The following is a 22,716-nucleotide window of genomic DNA, read 5'->3' on the forward strand; positions in this document are numbered from 1 at the left end:
AATTTTTTTTTCGCTCCTCCCCTGAAATTTTCCATTCATAACAAACGTATCGCATTCAAAAAAAAAAAAAAAAAATTCAAGGCGCCAAATTCAAACAAAAACTTTTTTTTTATTTCATTTTATTTTTTCAATGAATTTTTTTAATTATAATAATTATTATAGACCAATATTATTCACGAATTAAATCAACACACACACACACCATAAACAAATGATCAGAATAAGTTGTAATCAGAGACAAAAAAAATAATGAAAATAAATTTCAAACGTTAAATATTCCATTGGGATCCACATTCTGGCACACAAAATTCGGTATTCTTATTATTTTCACTGGTTCCAAGTGTTTGTCGATTTTGTCGTCGAAATTGTAGCTTTACATTTGTGTTTCAGTTAAAAACGTATGGAATGAAAATGAGAAAAAAATAAAATAAAAAAAAATTTCATCAAAAAAATCAATCAATTTTTATTTGTTTTTTTTATGGTTCAATTTCATAAATTAAGAAAAAAATTTTCGATTACAAGCAAATGAAAATAAATAGAGAATAGTCAAAGTAAAAGTAAATAATCAAGAATCAAGTGGTGGGCATGGAGAGAATGGGATAAGATCAATTGTTTTGACCACCATTTGTGACAGTGATATTATCATCATTTTGATCATTAGAATTTTGTTTTGATCTCAACAACAATTTTGAAGCTCTTATTCGATCAATTATATTGGATGTTGTGGATGATCTATTTTCATTATTATTATTATTATTATCATCATTAACATTAAAACTATCATTACTGTTAAGAAATCGTGAACGATTAATTGTTCGTGTTTGTGATAAATCACGTAAAACGGATGAGCTACGTCGATTTAATTCAAATGAATTGAATCGTTGATAAATTCTATTGCTGTCGTTGTTGTTGTTGTTGTTGTTGTTGCCGATGCTGTTGCTACGATCATATTGTTGTCGTACGAATGAATTGTTGCTGTTCGAAAAACTATTTTGTGAATATAGTCGTCTTGTAGGCGTCGTCAATCCATTTGTATCAAAAGGATAACTTAATGGTTGATAATCAAACGAAGTTGTCGTCATCAACCGTGATACGGAACGTCTTCGTTGTCTACTAAATTTTTGATCATCATTATTGAAACGTGAATAATAACTTTTACGATGTATACGTTCTTCAACTGTTTCACAATTATTTGTCGATATTGAATTACATAACGATGGCTTAATTGATGATGAATTCATTTTAGATGATGACGACGACGACGACGACGTCGGAAACAACAACGATTTTGATGATAATGAAGATGATGACAGATTATTGACTGTAGATTGATCATTGTTTGTCATCATTCTATAATGGAAGTTATCTTTTGCTGCTTTGGTTTCGATATCGTTTTTTGAACAATTTTCATCGTCATCATCATCGATAACGTTCCGTTCTGGGATAAATTATCATTATTTATAGCGATTTATATTCATTCACAGATTAGTTCATTTTATCACTAGAAATCTAGACCTAATCCTAATTCTAATTGATATTAGAAATGAAAGCCTAATCTCTAAACACATGATTCTTGATATGGTTAGTTATTCAGTCAGTCAGTCAGTCAGTCACAAAATAAATTGGTCAAGTTGATCAACAACAACAAGAAAAAATCATAATTCTTTGAATAAGCAAAAAAAAAAACAAACAAACAAAAATAAAAGAAAAAAGTGTAAATTACCTGATGATTTATTTGACGACGATACCATACTGGATGATGATTTGACAACCGTTTCAGCTGTTGGCAGATCTTCAGTTGATGATGAATCCGATAGACGACGATCGACCAATTTTTTATATCCAAATGTACGTAACTGTTCCAATAATGAACTTGGTTCTTCAATTTTCAAATCATTAGCTGATTGTGATGAATTTTTCACATCATTAGCATTCACAATATTCGTAGGTATTATATTTGATTGATTCAATATCAATGCACCGGTTGAATCATCCAATTTGAAATTCAATTGTATATCTCTAGGTGCAATATTATCCGATTTGATTGCACTGGATTTTTTATGTCTAATCACTTGACATGTTGCACTGGAATTTGTCACTTCAACACGTTTTATAATATCGGTTTTAACATTACTGTTATCTATGATGGTACTGGTATTAATATTATTCGGTGCTGCTGCAGTCATTGTACGTGAATAACGACGTGGTCTCATCATTGTACCATAGGTATTCATACAATTATCAAAATCTTTTTCATTATTATTATCAATTTCATCATGATGATTAAGCCATTGTTCAATACGTGATTTACGTGTCGATTGATCCATTAAATCATTTGAATCATCAAACATTGTACGATTACGACCAAAAAAATCTTTTTGTGTTTGATCAGCCGATGAAAAACGGCTAAGACCATATTTTTGTTTTAAATCATCAATTCTTGATGTTCTTCGATCGCCACCCATCATATCATCAACCATATTGAAATCATTTTGCATCATTGATGATTTTGAAAATGATGAATTTGAAAATATTGATTTTGTTGTAAACAATGATTTATGTGAACCAAAACTACTGTTTCCTTGTCGTTCAAATAAATGATCACGTAGTGGAAATTTTCGTTCCGATTTCATGCTGTCGGTTGAACGGCCGGGAAAAAAATTCGTACGTTCCAAACTTTCAGCTCTTGATCGAAGACTTAATTTTTCACCTCTACGACCGAAAAAATCATAAAATAAACTTTTTGCATTTGAAAATAGATTATCAGTCCAATGATCATCGAATATATCATCGAAAATATCCAAAGAACCGGTAGAACTTTGACTATCTGAACGTTGTAATAATGTTGATGATGATGAATTATTATTATTATTGTTATTGGTTATGGTAATTCGACTTGTCTTTTCCACACGTGTGGTGACACCATCACCTTCATGTGAATAAAATTTACCAGTTTCGGTAATTTTAGCACCATCTTTTGTGAAAATTACTTTTTTATAACTTCTTGAAATTGGAGCTGGATTAGTGACTGATGATAGATTTTGATTATTATCAGTAATCGATGATGATGATGATAGTGATCCATCATTTTTATCATTACTATTATTGATGACCGGATCATGTATACCGGATTTTCGGAAAAATATATTTGTAGCCGATGAATTTGGACTATTTTTCATTACCGAAATGGTTGAATTTTCAATCGAAATCAATGGTGTTGTTTCACCAGATTGTAGACCAGATGTTGCTGTGGTTGATTGCACGGATGTTTGTCTTTTTTCCATCAATTTAGCTTTGGCTATATTTTTCTGTATAATCTGTTTAGCCAATGATTTATCATCTTTAATTGATGACGTGCTTGATGTTTTCGATGTTGCTGTTGTTGTTGTTGTTGTTGTTGTCATTTTTTCATCATCACCAAATTGGCTATCGGTTGTCGTCTCATTTCGAGATTCATTTGTTGATTTCAACAATTCTTCCTTTTGATTGGATTTCAATTTGTCATCAATTGTAGTCGTCGTATTCTTTTCGACTATATTTTTCAGATTAAGACTTATGCTTCTGTTTTTATATTTTTTTGCATTTTCCGTTGCAATTTTAGTAGCCGATTGTTTTAATTCACTTGTATCGGCCAATGTATCACGTCTTTTGGCCAATGCTCCACTACTACTACCACTAGTGTCAGCTTTAGTTCGTTGTTCCAATTCTTTTTTCAATTCCGATACCGAAAATAAACCCGGTGATATTGGTTCTTTTCGTGGACTTAGATTACTACTGCTGCTACCTTTTAGTTTTTCTTGATTATCATCCCATATTTTCGGTATTGAAATTCGTCCACGTTTTTTTGTCGTTATCGAACCAGATGATTCATTGGATTTTAGACTTGTCTGACTATTATTATTTTTATTTGTTTCATTTTCCACAATTTTTGTTGGTTCACTTTCCGTCGGTAAAATTGTTGCTTGATTTTCTTTTTCTCGATTTTCATCAGCTTTGATTATTGCTTGTTCATCATTTGATTTTTTGATCATCATTTCTTCTTTAATAGATTCTGACACTTCTGATGGTTTATCTTCATCGAGAATTGTTTCGGTTTCTTGTTTTGTTGATTCATTCGACATAATTTGTTCGTTTGAAGTGCTTTTCTTTGATTTCTTTTTCGTTGTCTTTTTTCCAACCATATCAGCTAGACTATCATTGGCTGAATTTGTTTCATTAGGTCGTTTATTCGAAACATCTTCCGTTGTCGTAATTGTCGTTTCATTTGAATCGGATGGTTTAGCTGGTGGTGGTTTTTGATTCTGTTCATTTTGTTGTGTAGCGCCAGGTGCTAATGCTAACAACATATCTAATCGTACAGCATGATTAGTTAGATTGGACATATCTTCAGCAACCTGTAATAATAAATGTTCACAATCTTGATTCACCCATGGATCCATACATATATCGATGATTGATGCACGTTCTTTGGGTTCCGGTGTCAATAGTTTATGTATCAATTCCGTAGCCGCTAAAATATTTTAGACAAAAAAAAAACATTCAATCATTAAATGTTATTCATTTGAAAAAAAAATCATAAAGAAACTAACGAGATTTTTCCGGTGGTTCAAAATAATTTGCTTCAGAAATTTGTTTGACCAATTTCTTAAAATTACTACCATCAAATGGCATAGCACCATAGACCAATGTATAAAGTAATACTCCTAGTGACCAGCAATCAACTTCGGGTCCAAAATATGGTAGACCACGAACGATTTCAGGTGAAGCATACAATGGACTTCCACAAAATGTTTGAAGAAAATGTTTATCATCAAATACATTTGAAAGACCAAAATCGGCAATCTATGACAACAACAAATGCAATTTGTATCATTGTAATGATTAAAGAATGATCATATATGAATCTTCATACTTTGGCATTGCCTTTTTCATCCAAAAGAATATTTTCCAATTTCAAATCACGATGACAAATTTTATTCTAAACAAAGAAACAATGGAAATTGAAAAAAAGATGAATCATCAGAAAAAAAACAACAAAAACAAACAAAGAAAATGTAATCATCATCATCATCATCATCATCGACACACACATACCTTGTGGCAATAATAGATGGCCGTAGCTATTTGACGAAAAACACGACGTGCTTCCGTGTCCGATAATGCTTTATGAAAGCTAACATAATCATATAGTTCACCACCGCTTGCATATTGCATTACAAGAACAATTTTATCTTTATTCTCGAAAACTGTAAATAAAAACAAATGGAAAAAGATTAAATTTGTAATTTGAATCAAATAAAATTCCATTACACAACCTTCGAATATGTGTATAATATTCGGATGATTAATCGATGACATGATCTGAATTTCACGTCGTATACGAACAAGATCTTGTTGATTCGATACTTTACTTTTTTTAATCGTTTTGATTGCAACCTTTATATTTTTTTTGTCATGTGAAAATAATATCAGTAATGGTAAACAAAACAAAAAATCAATTTTTTTTGCTTGGTTTTTACTTACTTCTTGTCCAGTTTCATTATTGATAGCCAATTGTACTTTACCATATGTACCTTGGCCAAGTTTTTTGACCACTTGAAAACGTTGTTTCAAACGATGTGTTTTACGTTTTTTATTACCATCTCCAGTAGTATTGGAAATATTTTCACCATCCAATGATGATGATGTAAATGCTGTGGCTAGATCACTATTTGATATATCACATTCGGCCATTTTTTTCTGTTTTGTTTTTGAATGGACATACACGATACACACAGACACAAAAAAATCGATAATTTTTATTTCAATCAATTCGAATGATTATAACGCACACATTTCATCAATCGAACACACACACACACACACACACACGCTAAAATTCACCAAACGGCAAATTTCAATGGAAAAGAACGTTCACGAACTTTTTTTTTGTTTAATGTTGAAATCGAAACGAAAAAAAAACGAATTCTTTTTTTTTGCAACCAAAACTTCGTATTATTCGCCAAAAATAATATTGCTAATATATTTAATTCACTTTCTTTCTTTCTTTCGTTTTTTTTCTACATTTCAGATATTATTAGCAACTAGGATGATGCCATTGTGTTGTACACAATAATCATAAACGCCGACGCCATCAAGAATTAGGCGTTTACAAGATCGTTTCTACCACCACCACCACCACCACGCCATATTCAACTTTGATCACATCAAATTTTTTTTTATTCTCAATTCCTTTTCGAATCCACTTCATTTTTTTTTTTTTTTGTTAGAGCCAAGCCTTCTAAAGAATATTCATCGATATTACCAACAACCATAAACAATACATGTACAAATAACAATTTAGGCATGACTTGATTCATTTCAACCATTTCAACTGTGTTTTGCCTGTTGAATGCAATGTTGATAGAAACCGAATCAAAAAAGAAGGAGAATCATAATCAACATCAATTGAATGAATGAAATTCTTTGCCAGAATTTTACTATGTATGTGGCTACATTATAATAATCAATCATTTCATTTATAGTGAAAGAAAGATGTCCATCTAAATAATGATGATGATTGGTTGATTTCCGGTTCAACAAACGAATGTTTGCATAATCATCAATCAATTTATTTTGAATAAATAATTATTTTTAATTATATACAATCACAAAAAAATATGATCACAATAAGAGAATTTTTTATTTAAATAAATGAACAATTGGCTGCTAATAAAAATGTATATGGATGAGGATGGAACGTTTTTTTTTCTTTTGCTATTTAAGACCATTGCCATAGATTCCATGATGAGGTTAATGACTTGTTACTGTTTGGTAAATTTTCTGGTAAAAATTCATTGAATATGGCCGTTTCTTCTGTGGTTAATTTAAGTATGATGCTCAATACATTGATCAATCGTTCTTTTTCATCTTGACGTTTGATGGTCATGAACTAAATAAAGAAATGAAAAAATTCAAATCAATCAATTAAATACCAAACACACACAAATACATACCTTGAGAAGAACATTTTTTAGATATTCAAGATTATTGGCTATATCCATTCGATCAATACTACGATGTAGGCGACGAATTTCTTCTTTCAATACTCGATTTTGTTCAGATAATAAATTAATATTAGTCTCACTTTCAGCTAACAAATGTGTTAGATTATCGAAATTTTGTCCATTCGCTGGTGTTGGTGATTTTGAACCGGTGCTAAGTATTTCTTCAAGAAAATTTCTTTCCAAACTTGATGATACATTCGAACGAATGGAACAATTTTCTTCTTTAATCTCTTCAAATGATGTATTTGAATTGATCACTGAATTCGAATCATCCGATGATTGACGTTGATGATGATGATGATTGGCTACGATGTTTCGTTGGTTGGCCAATTCTTCTTCCAAATTTTTGATTCTATTCTCATATTCCGATCGTAATTGTTCTAATTGTTCACGATTTGTTTCGGAAATTTGTGATCGTTCACGTGCAAATGAAATCTGTAATTGTTTCAATGTTTGATTTAATTTGTCATTTTCGGTGTTCAAAAGATCAAAATTTTTTCGCAATGTTTTCAAATCATTTAGCTGATCATTCAATGTCGTTAGCTGTGTTTGCATTGTTCGTTTTTCTATTTTTAATTGATCAACCAGAACGGATAGTTTCTCTGATTCATTACGTAATTTTTCATTTTCTTCCTGTAGATTTTCTAACCGTAAATTTAATGATTCAATCTGACGACTATAATCACCATGATTCATTTTATTCTCTTTCAATGTGATGGCCACTTTTGATTTGTATTCATCGAATTTTTCTCGATTATTACGAAGATCTGTTTCACTGAATTGTAATTTATTTTTCAGATCATAATTTTCCAATTCTAAGGCAGCTATTTTTTCCGTATGTAATACACGAAAATCATTCATGGATTTTTCCAACATTTCAATTGTTGATTGTAATTTAGATTCGTTTTGTTTAAATTTTTCAATTTCTTCACAATTACTTTGAATGATATGTTTGTTTTTATTATATTCTTCGGCCAAATTGACATTCTCCTTTTCAAGTACGGCATATTTTTCAATCACTTTTTTTTGATCACAAATTTCATCGGAATATTTTTCCAATTGCTCAGTTTGTTCAGCCAATTGTACAGATAATTGTTCAATAATATCATTTTTTGATTTCAATTCTTGTTGTAATTCATTTGATTCATTGATTTTCATTTCATAATCATGAACTTGAACATCTTTTTCGGCCAATTTTGTTTCCAATACAATGATTTTACTTTCATATTCTTTTATTGTTTCTTTTTGCATATCAATCTGTATGTCCTGTTGTGATTGATTCAACTGTAACAAACGTATCGTATCCTTTTGATCATCATTAATCACTTTCAATTGATTCATTTCGTCCACACATTTTGCCAGATCCAGATCTGATTGTTTTGTACGTTTTTTATATTGTTCAATTTCATCTTGACTTTTGTCATATTCATTTTGTAATTGCTAATGTTCAATCATCAATAACAGGGGAAAAAAATTAATATGACACGTACAATTGGAAAAAAAAAGATTTTCAAACCTGAAAATTATGAAATAATTGATTGCAATTTTGGCTTTTTTTCACTTGAGCTTTCAATTTTTCTATGACTTGATTATCATTGTTTACCTTTGTAGAATGAAAAAAAAACATAATTAATTAGTTTAAAAATTTAGGTTTTTTTTTCGAAAATTTCTTGTTTACTTTTTCCTTTAATTGATTACGTTCGTTACGTAATGTGAGAACAAAATTTTTAAATTTCAACAATTTTTCTTCCGTTTCTTTTAATTTTTGTTGCAATGATTCATTGTCATTGTTTAACGATTGATTATTATTAGTATACGATTCGATCGTTTCATTATTATGATTGCGATTATTTATATCATTTTCATCGTCCAATGGATGATGATGATGATCTATTGATGAACAATCCATCATATGATTGATTGATAGATGATGGGTGTTTTATTAGAATTTTTTTTGCAATTTGTGACTTGTATAATAATTTTTTTTTATTATCATAACATCCTCATGATTTTTGTCTCGGTTGCCATCATTTGGAATTCACTGGAATCGATGTGAAAAAAAAATGGAACAAAGGGGAACAAATGTTTTTTTTTTTTTTTTTTTTGTTGAATAGAGGAATAGAGAAATAGAGAAATCAACAACAACAACAACAACAAAACAAATATAAAAAAAAACACTCAAACCAAATTTCAAATTATACATGAAATGATCATTTCGGTCAATATAGTATCATCACATTGATACAATGTACATATATGTTCAGTATATATATGATATACGTCGAAGAATTGTCCAATTTGTTATTTATTCCGAAAATCATAATTAAAAAATAAATACACAGGTTGTGTGTGTGATACTTATTTACTTGTATATAGATACCTAAAACACACACACACAACGAACAGGAGTAACAAATTTTCTTTTTTTTTTATTTTGCCATTTCTTCCACTTCTTCTTCTTTTTTTTTCTTAACAACAACAACAACACATAATTGGTCGATAGCAATTCTTTCTTCCACATTCAAACAACGGTATTTCATTCTGTTCTTGCTACTTACTCTCTCACTCTCTTTCTCAACCAAAATTCATATTTTTATTCATTCGATTTGCGGTTTTTTCTCGTATTTTTTTTTCTTATTATAACGTTATTTGGCTATAGACGTTTTTTTTGTGCATTTTACAACACATGCGTAAAAAAATTTGCACTTGTGTAGCATTTTTGATAATAATGATGATGATGATGATTGGTACATATGCCAAAATCGTATTTAAAATTGTCTGTCCATCTTCATGTGTGTGTGTGTTTGTTGCTAGCCGCATAAACTATATCACACACATTTGTCAATAAGTAAACATCAAAAAAAAAAAAAAAAAAAATTTTTTTGACTCATGCGTCTTTCGTCGATGACACACACATACACACACACACACACACGTGTACATTGCATAATAGTAGTGGTATCTGTGAAAATTAACAATGAAATAAAATGCAGAAAAAAAAATTTAATGACGTTTTACTATCCATCATTCATTCATTCATTTTGGCGTGTCTTTCACGCACACACACACACACATATGGTAGTGGTATATAAAAGAAAGAAATCGAACGATTTTTTTTCTGTTGTTACATGTGCGTTCATGCATGCATGCAGTGCATAAATATACATGTGGTTATTGTTTGTTTGTTGTCATATACGCTAGATTTTGATTAACATTAATCAATGCTACTATGTTGTTGTTGTTGTTGTTGTTATTGTTGTTGTTAATGGCCATGCATACACACAACAATGATAATAGAAGGAAAGTAAAAAAAAAAAAAAAAAAAAAAATGAACGAAACCTCGCTCTCTCTCTTGCTTTTTTTTTCTTGTATACGACGCTGCAATCCCATTTTTTTTTCTCTCTCTCTTTTCTATCTCAATCTGTTTTGATGATCATCATCATTCTTTGCTTAGCTATGGGGCTATCCATCATTGAATCTTGAATAACAAAAAAAAAACAACAACGAAGAAGTAAAAAAAAAATTTGTCTCCTTTTCTGGTATCCACCAATAATATACACATCTCAATTTCATTATTTGTGTTCCATCAAACAAATCAACAAGGAAAACTAATCAAACCCATTCAGTTATTTTAAATTTTCGGACGAAAAAAAAATCATCATCATTATACCCCACAAAGCAAGAAGTAACAGAAGAAAAAATAGTTGGATCGAACCATTTGCAGAGTACAATTTTCAATTCCATTTTTGTCGTTATATTTTATCATCATTCACGATTTTAAATCGATTTTGGACGCATAAATATTCTACAATACATCGATTCAAATTACAAATTTTCTTTGATTCGATTTAATTTTGATATATAATTGCATTTTGTGGTTTCTGGTGGCTCAAAGTCCTTGATTGATCAACAACAACAACAACAGCAACAACATTTGAATAATTTTATTTGCCATTCACAATTCATCAGTCACCTGGTTTATCGATTTTGATATACAAATTCTAAATTTGGTCCCTATGTTGTTGTGATTGTCGTAACGTTTTTCTCTCTTTATCTCATTCTCCATATATTTTGGTCGGGTAAACCGATTCTCTTGCGTCAACGAGTTCCCAATTTTTTTTAAGTGGATAATTATTTTCCATAAAATTGAGCATTGACTATGAGCATTGCTGATCTTCTTCAAGCAGCCGAATATATTGAAAGAAGAGAACGCGGTAAGAATATATTTTTTTTTTTAATTGAGATTATTAATAATCAAACAAAACAGAAGCAGAACATGGTTATGCAACGCCTCTGCAACACGATCCTAATAAACGTAGATCTAAATCAAAAAAATCATTGGGAAGTCGGTAAGTCGATTGTTCATGAATATAAAAGAGGAAATTTTTCTTTTCTTGAGACATTTTTTGATTATCCCAAATCATGTATCAACGATTGAGAATGATTATTGATGGTGACTCAAAGGTCATATCTATGCTCATTGTATATTGATATGATATACGATTGAATCATCGATCGATTGATTAAAAACATTCGAATCCAGAAAAAATCGGTCAATTCCATTTTGACTGAATACTAGAGGTGTGAATCGTTCTATTTTTGAAACAAAAATAATTTTATTTTTCATTTCCTTTATCATTCTTTTCATTATCTTTATTATTATTATCTGGTTCATTGTCAATTTTTTTTCTATTCCACTTTTATTTACCCAATTCAACAAACATCGAGAGGACCTAACATTATTAATTAATAGCAGTTAGAAAGGGAGTATAGATCACAATCAAATCTCATTATTATGGATGATGATGATGATGATGGCAAAGACCAATACGTGAATTTTCATTTGCTCTGTTGTTATTGATGATGATGATGATGATGATGTTCATCATCACACATATCACACACACAACAACTACAAAAAATATAAGTAGAAAACCGAATAGTATTGTGTTTTGTAGGCTGGCTTTTTTTCCTTTTTTTTTGATGCTGCTGTTGTTGCTATAGCCTTATGACTCTAGTCCTGTCATGTTTTATACATACACACATGCATATATGCACATGATCTCCTTGTGTGTGTAGTGTATGTAATGATCTTGTGGCTTGCCTGCTTTTCTTTTGCTTTGCCTTTTTAGCTGCGCGCGTACATTGACAGCAAATAAAAATGTGCATGTATCTCTTAAAAAATGGCACTTGTAAACCTCTTTTTTTGCCTTTGTCCCTCTTCTTTGAAATGGATTTTTGAAAAAAGGTTTTTTTTATTCAAGTTATGAATTGTGCCGCGCTTTTTTATCCTGCTATTTTCTCTCTTTATTTTGTTGTATGTATGTTTGACTCTCTTGACTTGATCATCATTATCATGTCAATTTGTTGCTGTATTTTTTTTCTGGGTTCATTTCAAGCCAAGTTCAGGCTTTTTTAAATTTGATCATTATTATAACACTCAAAAACACACATGAATGGATGGATGAAAAACATGATAATGATGTTGGTCATGTGTGTGTGTTTGCTTGCTAAAACCTGAATATCCAAGCAATTGAAAATTTTGTTATATAATAGAAAAGTAACAAGAAAACAATAGTTTAGGATCGAACTTTTACATATCAACACACGCCGAGAGAGAGAGAGACAAATATCGGATAATAGAATGAAGAGGATGATGAAAAGTAGAGAGAGGAAATGATGTGTATGTGTGGACAAAGGTTAGTGACTTGCTGAACGATGATTCTCCATCATATATACATCACACAAACAAACAAAAAAACTGGCACGACTTGTTTTTATTTGGTGGCCTGACTTGACTTTTCTTTTGTGTGTGTGTGTGTGTGTGTGGTCAACTCTTGTGTTCCATTATATGGCCATGAACTGAACACCAGGTTTAAAAATTGATGAAAAAAAACTATGTAAAAAGGGTGCAAATGATATGATTAGATTAATGATTTTTTTTTCAATTCTTGGATTTACTAATTGATTTTCTTTTTTTTATTGTTTCGGATTTCTAATTTACATTTAGAACGACCCATAATGAATTAGAGAAAAACAGGTAAAAAATTATTTTCCTTCAAATAAGTGTAATATAATTAAATTAAATTAAATTTTTTTTTATTCACTGATAATATAAAGACGTGCCCATCTACGTAATTGTCTTGAGAAACTCAAAGAGATTGTACCATTGGGACCTGAATCTAATCGACATACAACATTAGGACTATTGACCAAAGCAAAGGCATTCATTAAGGTTAGAAATTGAATTTGAAATTAACTCTAAAATGACTAACAAATTAAATTGTTTTTATTATTTCATTCATTAACAAAAAAAAAAAAAAAAAAAGAATCTGGAAGAAAAAGATAAACGACATCAATCAACAAGAGAACAGCTTATTCGTGAACAAAATTATCTACGTGAACGTCTTGGTCAATTACAGGATAATACCAGTTTCATACAATATCCAACAATACCTAAACGACGTAGTATTAGTGAATGTAGTTCGGGCGTTTCATCAACTTCTTCGAATTCTGAACCGGAAACATCTGAAACAACGGAATTATTTGAGAGTAATGAAAATGGTATGATTTGTTTGATGATCTTGTTTATGCTTAACATTCGAATTTTTTTTTTTTGTTTTTGTTTTTGTTTTTCACATAAATAAATAGCGGCAAGATTATTGCATTCATTTGCCAATTTCAAGGTACAAATCGAATCACCGGATCAACAAAATATTAATCAATGGCCATCAACATTGTCAACAACAACAACGGTTAATGAATGTATTGTCGGTGGTGGTGTTGAACAGTCGTTGATAATCAATGGTTATAAACATTGATTGATTTGATTTGATGAAACTTTATCTTTATCTATATATCCAACACACACATACACACACACCCGCCTCTGCATCATCTTTAAATGATAAACGGCAAATCAACACACCCACAAATGAGTGTGCATCACCATCAAAAAAAAACCAGAAAAAAATCCATTATCAAATTTTTCAACTACTCTCCACTGCATATTGAAAACAAATTAACAAAAAAAAAAATTATTCTAATCATCATCATCATCATCAATAATAAACAAAACAAAAAAAAGTGAAAAAATAAAATAAAAATCTCATCAAACAAAACCACCACCACCACCGCAGCAACATCACATGCGCAAATGGAAAAAATATGGATCACTGCCGAATACGAATAGGAAGAAAATTTAATTCGGTGGTGATTTCATCAACATCATCATCATCATCACCATCATTGTGGTTCGATTCGCCAATAATACCTGATCGTTATCATTGTTTTTGTTTCAACATGATTAAATTGAGAAAACGAAGAAAAAATATAATATTCCTTAATTCGTATCAACCACACACATACAACACAAACACAGCAAGCGCCAAACTATTCTTTCCTGAATCCCGAATTCTGATTCAGAATTCATCTTGTCATTATCATCATCCATCATCATCATTCCATCTTGAAAAAAGAGAGAAAAAAACAAAATACAAACCTCATCATCATCATCGAATGCGAATGAATAAAAATAAAAACAAAAAAAAACTTTGTCGACACACATCAACCAATCGCAAACAAAAATACACACACCGTGTCATTTTACTACAAAAAATCCCTGCTAAATAATTTTTAATAATTGTTTTTCCTTTCCCTGCCACATTTTCAAATTCAATCGCTTTCGTTATTGATTCATTTATTTATTCTCTACTTTTTATTCTTTTCTTGTCAATTCTGTTGTTGACAATTTAATTTCTTCAATTCAAACACAAACATACCCGGCTTGTTGTTATTTTGAATTTATCGATATATGAACCGGATAACAACAGAAAAAAAAGGTACAACACAATGACCATTTATCTAATCTAATCTTGACCCATTATATATATAAATGAACCTTCTTTTTAAATTAATTTAATTTAATTTAATCAAAAAACAGCAAATGTTGAAAGTCAACAGAAAAAAAAATGAAAAAAAAAATTGTAAAATCACAAACAAAACACGAAAAAAAAACATTCGAATGCTGTTGAATGTCGAATTCATTCGAGTGTGTGTGTGTGTGTATGTATGTGTTTTGTTGTTTAAACAAACAAACAAACAAAAAAATCAACGAATTAAGTCAAATTTTTTCCTTTAAATTCAATTCAATTTTTTTTGTTTTATTTGATTTTAACTATTATTTAATTTTAATTTTAAAGAAAAAATTTTATTTCATCTTTAAAAACACACTGTACACACAGACACAAACAAAACACATCCAAAAACAACAACAACAAAGATAAATCACTCAAATTTTTTTTTTGTTTATATATGATAATTAAATATGTTTGTTGATATTTATTTGAAAAAAAAGAAAAAGATTCTTTTGAATTTTCTTTTACAAAAAAAAAAAATTTTGTTTTTTTTTCTTGATTCTATCTACCGCCTTTTCTTCAAAATGGCCATATGGTTTACCATTCATTCATTCGGTCTATTCGTCTTTGTCTTTTTGATGATCATTGATCAATGATCGACGCATGTTCCAAGGCCGGTTTTTTTTTCTCCATTCATTCATTCATTTATTCGGGAATGGCTTCGTGTGTTCGATGTTGATTATTGGTTTGTGTTTAAAAAAAACGAACGAAGACACCGTGTACAAAAGACCAAAGTATACTCATTATCCATTGATGATGGTGGTGGTCGTGGTGGTGGTGGTGGTGGCTGGTGGGTGAATAGGAGCTAGAAATAAATTTTTCTATAGGAATGTTTGTGTGTGTAGTGTGTTTGTGTGTATGTGTGTGTTGATCATCATTTATTTATATATAAAAAAAAGCGGCCGAATAAAGATAGAGACCCCAAAAAGAAGATGAGTGTTGGTGTTATATATTTATTTATTTTATTTTTCAATACATTTTCTTCAAGTTCATGACTGACGCGTATCGATCATCATCATAATAATATTCTTGATGATGGATAAAAATATATCTATCTATCTCTCTCTCTCTGTGTGTGTGTGTGTGTTTGTATATATTTGAATGTATGAAAAAAATGTAAACATTTTGTGTATGAGTGTGTGTGTGTGAATGAAGAATCTAAGAATTTATCGCCATAGATTCTGTCTATTTTTGATTTTTTGTTGTGTTTGTGTGTGTGTGTGTGTGTGTTTGTAAAATTATTCAATCAACTAATTGATTGGATGGACAGCAACAACAACAAATGACTTTGTTTATTTGTTGAATCTGGGTGTGTGTGTGTTTTTTGGTATTTGTTTATGATTAAATCGATCGAGCCCGAATTTATTATGTTAGAGAAAACAAAAAATGGCCAATAATCATCATCATATGGAATCATCATCAATGATGATGGTAAATAATGTTGAAAATACATTATCAAAACAACAATCAATTACATCAACATCAACGGCAACTACATCGAAAATGAAACGATCAATAACGGATAAATCGATTGATCAACCTGTAAATATTGTGATTAATTTTTTGGATGAATCAAAAACTGTTTTTCAAATTCATGTAAGTGGTCATTCATAGTCATCATTTTCATTAATCTAATTGATGATTGATTAAAAATTCACACCAATAGCAAAAAGCATTGGCTAAAGATTTATTCTATCAAGTATGTGAATCATTGAATCTTATTGAATTGGATTATTTTGGCCTAGAATATTATGACAAGAATATGATACAATATTGGCTGGATTTAGAACGACCTATTCATCGTCAATTGTCACTTTCAATGGATAATTTAAATATGAATTTTGCTGTAAAATTCTATACAACTGAACCATCAAAATTGGAAGATGAATTGACCAGGTATTTTTTTTTTTTTTTTTGTTTCCTGGAATTATTGATCACTTATTGTCTATGATTTTTTTTTGCACATTTAGATATTTATTTGCATTACAAATAAAAAAAGATTTAGCTTCAGGTGATTTAATCTGCAATGATAACACGGCTGCATTATTATCGGCATATGCAATTCAAGCAGAATGTGGTGATTTCAATCCCAATGATTATAATGATCATCATCATTATATTTCACAATTTAAATTGATATCAAATCAAGATGATGATTTTGAATTTAAAGTGATGGAAAATCATAAAAAATTAATGTATGGATATAATTTTGGCAAAAACAAAAATCAATCTTCTAACTTTTATTCTCTATTATTTCACATTATAGTGATCTATCACCTGCTGAAGCTGATCTACAATTATTAGAGATTGCTAAAGAATTGGAAATGTATGGTGTTAAACTTTCATCGGTTAAAGATCATGAAGGTGTACCATTGAATCTGGCCGTTGTACATCATGGTATATTGATATTTCAAAATTATACCAAAGTCAATACATTTGATTGGATTAAAATACGTAAATTAAGTTTTAAACGTAAAAGATTTTTCATTAAATTACATCAGGAAGTATGTTTTGCGATAAATTCAATGAGATTTTATGTCTAATTCATTGATTGAATTTGTTTATGTTTTTTCTTAATTTAGGAATTTTTCGGTGATGTTCTGGAATTTGTATTTCAACATCGTAATGAATGTAAAAATTTTTGGAAAAAATGTATTGAACAACATTCGTTTTTTAAATGTATTGAAATTAAACAAAAAACGAGGAAAAAAATACGAATCTTTAGCCGTGGTTCATCATTCAGGTGATTAATTCATTCATTTTTTTTTTTTTTTTTTGGTCATTCAAATTTATTTATTCATTCGCCAATAGATATACTGGACGTACACAACAACAGATATCTGAATTTATTAAAACAAATAATTCTATTAACCAACAGCAACAACGATCATTTCAACGGTAAATTTTTTTCAAAATGAATCTTTTTGTTGTGATTTTAATCCAAAATGATATTCACAGATCGAATAGTATGAAATTCAATTCATTACAAAAAGATCCGCATCATCATCATGATATTGGCTACAATGTCGATAATAATAAAATGGTCAATCAAAATTCCGATAATTCATCAATAATAAATACCTGTAATAATAATAATAATAATCACAATAGCAACCATAATGTTAATAATCATACATCATCATCATCAACAACAACAATGACAACGAATGCAATAAAAATGGTCAATTATCATAAAAGTTGTGATACAATTGATCAACAATCAGGTTTGAAAAATTATTATTCATTACATTCATTGTTGTCATATGTAGCTGAAAATCGTAATGCAATTTCCTCTTCTTCTTCTTCTAATAAAAATAATAATAATAATAATAAAAATAAATCTTATAAATTGCATGCCAAAACAGCGACAAAAGCGAAACGAAAATCAATAACTAATAATCAAAATCGACATGCACAACATTATAAATATAATACAAATTATCTTGCTAGTCTTCATTATCAACGACAAATGTATTTGGCTATAAGATTTTCAATGAAAAAATCACATCACCATCATCATCAAAATAAACGAAAAAATGTTCGAAATTCAAAATTTATTCTAGTGAAAAATTTACCATATGTTCGTAATTATTATCATCTTGATGATAGTATTGATGATCCATTACGAAAATTTTTACAAGATCATTTAGATCTACGTAATCATCTTTATACATTATTTCGTAATCAAACAAAAAAATTACTGTATATCAAAGATGATAGTGATCTGCCCACCTGTATATTGTTGAATAATTTACTTGAAAGTTTTAAATTTGATTTTAAACGTTATAATTTTAATCTAAATATTGATGATTATTATAGTAATTTTAATAATCAACAACAACAACAACAACAATCACTAATGGCAAAAAAATGGACAAATCTTTCCATTCAAGAACATATACTTGTCTCGTATATAAATTCATTTGAATTAATTTGAAAATTCTTTTTTCCATCTAATCTTTTTTCACTTTTCACTTTATCACAAACTGTTGTTTTTTGTTGTTGTTGTCAAATTAACCACTTGCAATGATCTGTTAACTCTTTTTTTCATTTTCACAAATTTTATTAAGAATAAATAATAATAAAAAATGTGCTTTACAATCTAATCCATCTATTTCCTGTGCTCTGGTCTATTCTATTCTATTCTATTTTTTGTTTCCGGATTCTGGTAACCATTCTCCTTTTATAATTTGAAATGATTAAATGTTTTTTTTCCTTTTATCTAAACAAATTTTTTTTCAATTCCAAGTATTTCAAAATCATGATGAACCATCATTATTATTATCATCACAACCATTCATTGATACATTTCATCAAACATTGAATCTATCAAGTGTTAATCTAAATTCTACATTAGAATTTCGTGGATTCGTAAGTGTTTTTTTTTTTTTTGATTGATATTCGATTCGAATTTTATTGATTATTATCATCCAGAAACGACGTATGAATCAAGATTATTATGTATTTCGTGATTTAGTCATGTCTGAACGGACCTATTTAAAAGATTTGGAATCAATGCGTGATGTGAGTCATTAGATTGAATAATAAATTTTTATAAAATCATTTTGTAACTTTTTTCCCATAACAAAAAAAAACAGTGGTTTAAAAATGATGTATCAAAAGAACCATCACGTTCAGCCGAAATGTTATCATTATTGGTTAATGTATCCGAGCCATTGATTGATTTTCATGAAAAATTTCTACATGACATTGAATACATACTGTTTATATGGGACAAGAATGGATTCGATTCTTTACCACCATTAAGTACGGTTTTGAATGAAATTCTTAAATGGATGTCGGTATGTTTTTTATTTTATTTTTCAAAAAAAAAAAAAAAAAATTCATTCATTCATTCATTGATAAACTAGCATTATGAACAAATAATCGAACGTTTACCATTCATATTGGAACGTATTAATTCAAATTTTTGTTCAAATAAAGAATTTGAATCAATTTGTCGTGAATTTGAAACGAAAAAAGGATGCTATTTACCATATACATCATTTCTATTGAAACCAGCATTTCATCCAAGTTTTTATGCTAAAATCATTCAAAGTAATAATAATAATAATAATCATGTCTATATATTTTTGGAAATATAAATTTCTATTGTAATTTTATTTTATTTTTTTTACACACAGAACTTATCGATTGTTATTGTGCTAACCATTGTGATTATTTAAATTTAAAACGTAAACAACATTTATTCATTTATTCATTCATTTATTCGATGATGATATTTATATTTATGTTTATCTATTCATTTGATAGGCCTTGTTGAACAGCTGAATAATTTTAATCATGAATATGCCAATACATTGGATTCATTGGTTTGTGTTAAATTTATTATTACAATTTCTATTGAATTTTCATTTTTTTGTTTTCTTCTATATTTAGATAAATTTAGTCATATTAATCGAATTACAACGAGATATTGCCGGTTTTGTAAATATTGTTCAATCTGGAAGGGTAAATGATTAACAATTGATGATTAATTGATTGATTGAAACTAATTGTTTCTGCCATCTGTATATTATATATATATAGAGATTTATACGTGAAGGATGTCTGCTAAAATTATCGAAAAAAGGATTTCAACAAAGATTATTTTTCTTGGTTAGTGTTTTTTTTTTCATTGGATTATTGTTCGATTGAAATTCATGAAATTTTTTTGTTTCAGTTCTCAGATCTATTGATCTACGCTAGTCGTTCAACATATATTAATTTTCAATTCAAAATTCATGGCTATTTTTCACTATATAATGTTTTCGTTGAAGAAACTGAATCAAAATTTGGACAAAATTATTGTTTTACAATTTATGTTGGAAATAAGATTCTTATTCTTGCTGCCGGGTATATTGATAAATTTTTGTTCATCAAAATTATCAATCGAATTAATTTTCTTTTCTTAAACAAAAAAAAAAAAAAAAAAAAACACAGATTGGAATCAGATCGTCAATCATGGATACGAGCAATCAAAGAATCGGCAATCGTATTATCAACACAGCCATCATCATCGATTTTACCATCAAATGATTTATTGGATAAAATTGATTCGGCACTTAGTGAACATTTGAAAAATTTAAATGATCATCATATTTCACATACAACAATTTCAACGATGAATAATAATGGTAAAAATGGTGATCATTATGGTGTTGGTGATAATAATAATACACAATCACGTACAAATACAATCATTCATGTTTGTTGGCAACGTAATTGTACGATAACCAGTGCTGATTATCGTTATGCATTAACGGTTTGTTGAATTTTTTTTTGTTTTGTTGATGTTGTTGTTGGTGTGACCACTGAATTTTATTCGAAACATTTTTTTCCAATAGGTTTCATTCAGTGGATATTTATTAAGAAAATTTAAAAACAGTAGCGGTTGGCAAAAACTTTGGGTAGAATTTACACATTTTTGTCTATTTTTCTATAAATCAGCCGAGGTATGTGTGTGTGTGTGGGAAATTTTTTTAATCTGATTTTTTTTCTCTTCAACCAATCGATGATAAATTTAGGACAATTATCCATTGGCTAGTTTACCGGTGATCGGTTATACGGTATCGATACCATCAGATGCTGATAATATGAGCAAAAATTATGTTTTTAAATTACAATTTAAAAAACATGTTTATTTTTTTCGTGCTGAAAGTGAATATGCATTCAACAAATGGATGGAAGTGATAAAAAAAACAACCAGTACATCAATAGCAGCCATTATGCCAACGACGACGACGACCATTGCCACTCCAATCATCGATAATTCTTCTTCTGTTGTCCAATTGAATTAATTCAATTTGATTCTTTCATTATCGATCATAATTTCAAAATCAAAATCAAATTTTCTGTGTAAATAAAAAAAAAATCGAAACAAATCACAAGTACATAGAATTTTTTTTTCTTTTTCTCTATTTCTACCCACCCACTACCAATAACGATTCTGAGATCCAAAGAAAAGAAAAATTTTCATCAGAAATATCGAATTACTATAGTTGTTCTAAAATTCACATTTCTTTTTTCTACATTCTGTTTCCTCGATTATAATGATGACCATGTACATGTTTTTCTATGTGAGTGTATGTAATTTAATATATTCCGTGTTTTTCAATATTGAATTCTGTGACTAACAACAACCACAGCAACCACAACAACCACAACGACGACGACGACAATCAATTTAGGAATTTAGGTTTTGAGGAAAAAAAATTTTTTTTTCTGGTCATTTAGTGCAATCCAAAAATAATTCACACACAAACACACACACAATTTGTTTTGTTGTTGTCGTTGTCGTCGTTGTTGGATACTTGGTTGCCCAGTTATTCTTACTATTCTCCCTCTTTATTCCCCTCTTTTTCCAACGAAAATAGGAATTTTTATTCAATTCTTTGTTCAAATTATTGTGGTTGTTCCTGGTTTTTCATCCGGTGGGGGGGTGTTGTTGATTCCATAAATTCTGTGATTGTATATAATGATGACGAACGGACAACCGACCTACCAACATTTAGTTATTGTTGTTATCATCATCATCATTATTATCACAAATACAACCACTATCCAAAGACATATGAATGAATGGTGTGTGTGTGTGCGCATAAATTTCATTCTTGAATTTTTTTTTCATTTTATTTTTAGAATTCAGATTTTTTTTCCTCTCTCTCTCTCTCTTCTTCGACATTTTTTTTTCTACTATAGTTGTTCAACAAAACAACCAGACCGTAAACGAGAAACATTTTTCTTCTCGAATA

The 22,716-nt window shown here is 29.3% G+C and overlaps 4 protein-coding genes across 7 annotated transcripts; 2 read left to right on the forward strand and 2 right to left on the reverse strand.

Annotated features, from left to right (window-relative positions):
* Positions 1 to 89: 89 nt before the first annotated feature.
* Positions 90 to 6,077, reverse strand: LOC124491459 (uncharacterized). Of its 3 annotated transcripts, XM_075733913.1 has the most exons (7): positions 5,524 to 6,077; positions 5,316 to 5,436; positions 5,095 to 5,246; positions 4,913 to 4,978; positions 4,590 to 4,842; positions 1,724 to 4,510; positions 448 to 1,438 (listed from the first exon to the last, which is right to left on the reverse strand). In XM_075733913.1, the coding sequence occupies exons 1-7, from the start codon at positions 5,731 to 5,733 to the stop codon at positions 606 to 608; spliced, it is 4,422 nt and encodes a 1,473-aa protein (XP_075590028.1). In that variant the 5' UTR covers positions 5,734 to 6,077; the 3' UTR covers positions 448 to 605. The 3 variants fall into 3 exon arrangements, with proteins under 3 accessions (XP_075590031.1, XP_075590028.1, XP_075590021.1); XM_075733916.1 differs by lacking the exon at positions 448 to 1,438 and adding an exon at positions 90 to 371 and having other exon boundaries at positions 5,316 to 6,077; XM_075733906.1 differs by having other exon boundaries at positions 5,316 to 6,077.
* Positions 6,078 to 6,589: 512 nt separating this feature from the next.
* Positions 6,590 to 9,527, reverse strand: LOC124491460 (uncharacterized). The gene is made up of 4 exons (XM_047054099.2): positions 8,725 to 9,527; positions 8,563 to 8,649; positions 6,996 to 8,486; positions 6,590 to 6,931 (listed from the first exon to the last, which is right to left on the reverse strand). Exons 1-4 carry the CDS (start codon positions 8,956 to 8,958, stop codon positions 6,761 to 6,763), a joined length of 1,983 nt encoding a protein of 660 aa, XP_046910055.2. The 5' UTR covers positions 8,959 to 9,527; the 3' UTR covers positions 6,590 to 6,760.
* Positions 9,528 to 10,459: 932 nt separating this feature from the next.
* On the forward strand, positions 10,460 to 15,128 carry LOC124493082 (max dimerization protein 1). 2 transcript variants are annotated; one of them, XM_047056141.2, is made up of 6 exons: positions 10,460 to 11,260; positions 11,314 to 11,395; positions 13,057 to 13,086; positions 13,167 to 13,281; positions 13,376 to 13,610; positions 13,698 to 15,128. In XM_047056141.2, exons 1-6 carry the CDS (start codon positions 11,206 to 11,208, stop codon positions 13,865 to 13,867), a joined length of 687 nt encoding a protein of 228 aa, XP_046912097.1. In that variant the 5' UTR covers positions 10,460 to 11,205; the 3' UTR covers positions 13,868 to 15,128. The 2 variants fall into 2 exon arrangements, with proteins under 2 accessions (XP_046912097.1, XP_046912098.1); XM_047056142.2 differs by having other exon boundaries at positions 10,487 to 11,260; positions 13,376 to 13,598.
* Positions 15,129 to 15,723: 595 nt separating this feature from the next.
* On the forward strand, positions 15,724 to 21,850 carry Cdep (Chondrocyte-derived ezrin-like domain containing protein). The gene is made up of 19 exons (XM_047055964.2): positions 15,724 to 16,558; positions 16,629 to 16,858; positions 16,933 to 17,157; positions 17,229 to 17,466; positions 17,545 to 17,705; positions 17,774 to 17,860; positions 17,921 to 18,186; positions 19,212 to 19,333; positions 19,397 to 19,486; positions 19,561 to 19,764; positions 19,834 to 20,020; positions 20,107 to 20,157; positions 20,237 to 20,295; positions 20,363 to 20,434; positions 20,513 to 20,581; positions 20,646 to 20,818; positions 20,906 to 21,227; positions 21,310 to 21,417; positions 21,490 to 21,850. The coding sequence occupies exons 1-19, from the start codon at positions 16,349 to 16,351 to the stop codon at positions 21,760 to 21,762; spliced, it is 3,147 nt and encodes a 1,048-aa protein (XP_046911920.2). The 5' UTR covers positions 15,724 to 16,348; the 3' UTR covers positions 21,763 to 21,850.
* The last annotated feature ends 866 nt before the right edge of the window (positions 21,851 to 22,716 follow it).

The sequence above is a fragment of the Dermatophagoides farinae genome, chromosome 1 (assembly GCF_024713945.1).
Source record: "Dermatophagoides farinae isolate YC_2012a chromosome 1, ASM2471394v1, whole genome shotgun sequence".
Lineage (NCBI taxonomy): Eukaryota > Metazoa > Arthropoda > Arachnida > Sarcoptiformes > Pyroglyphidae > Dermatophagoides > Dermatophagoides farinae.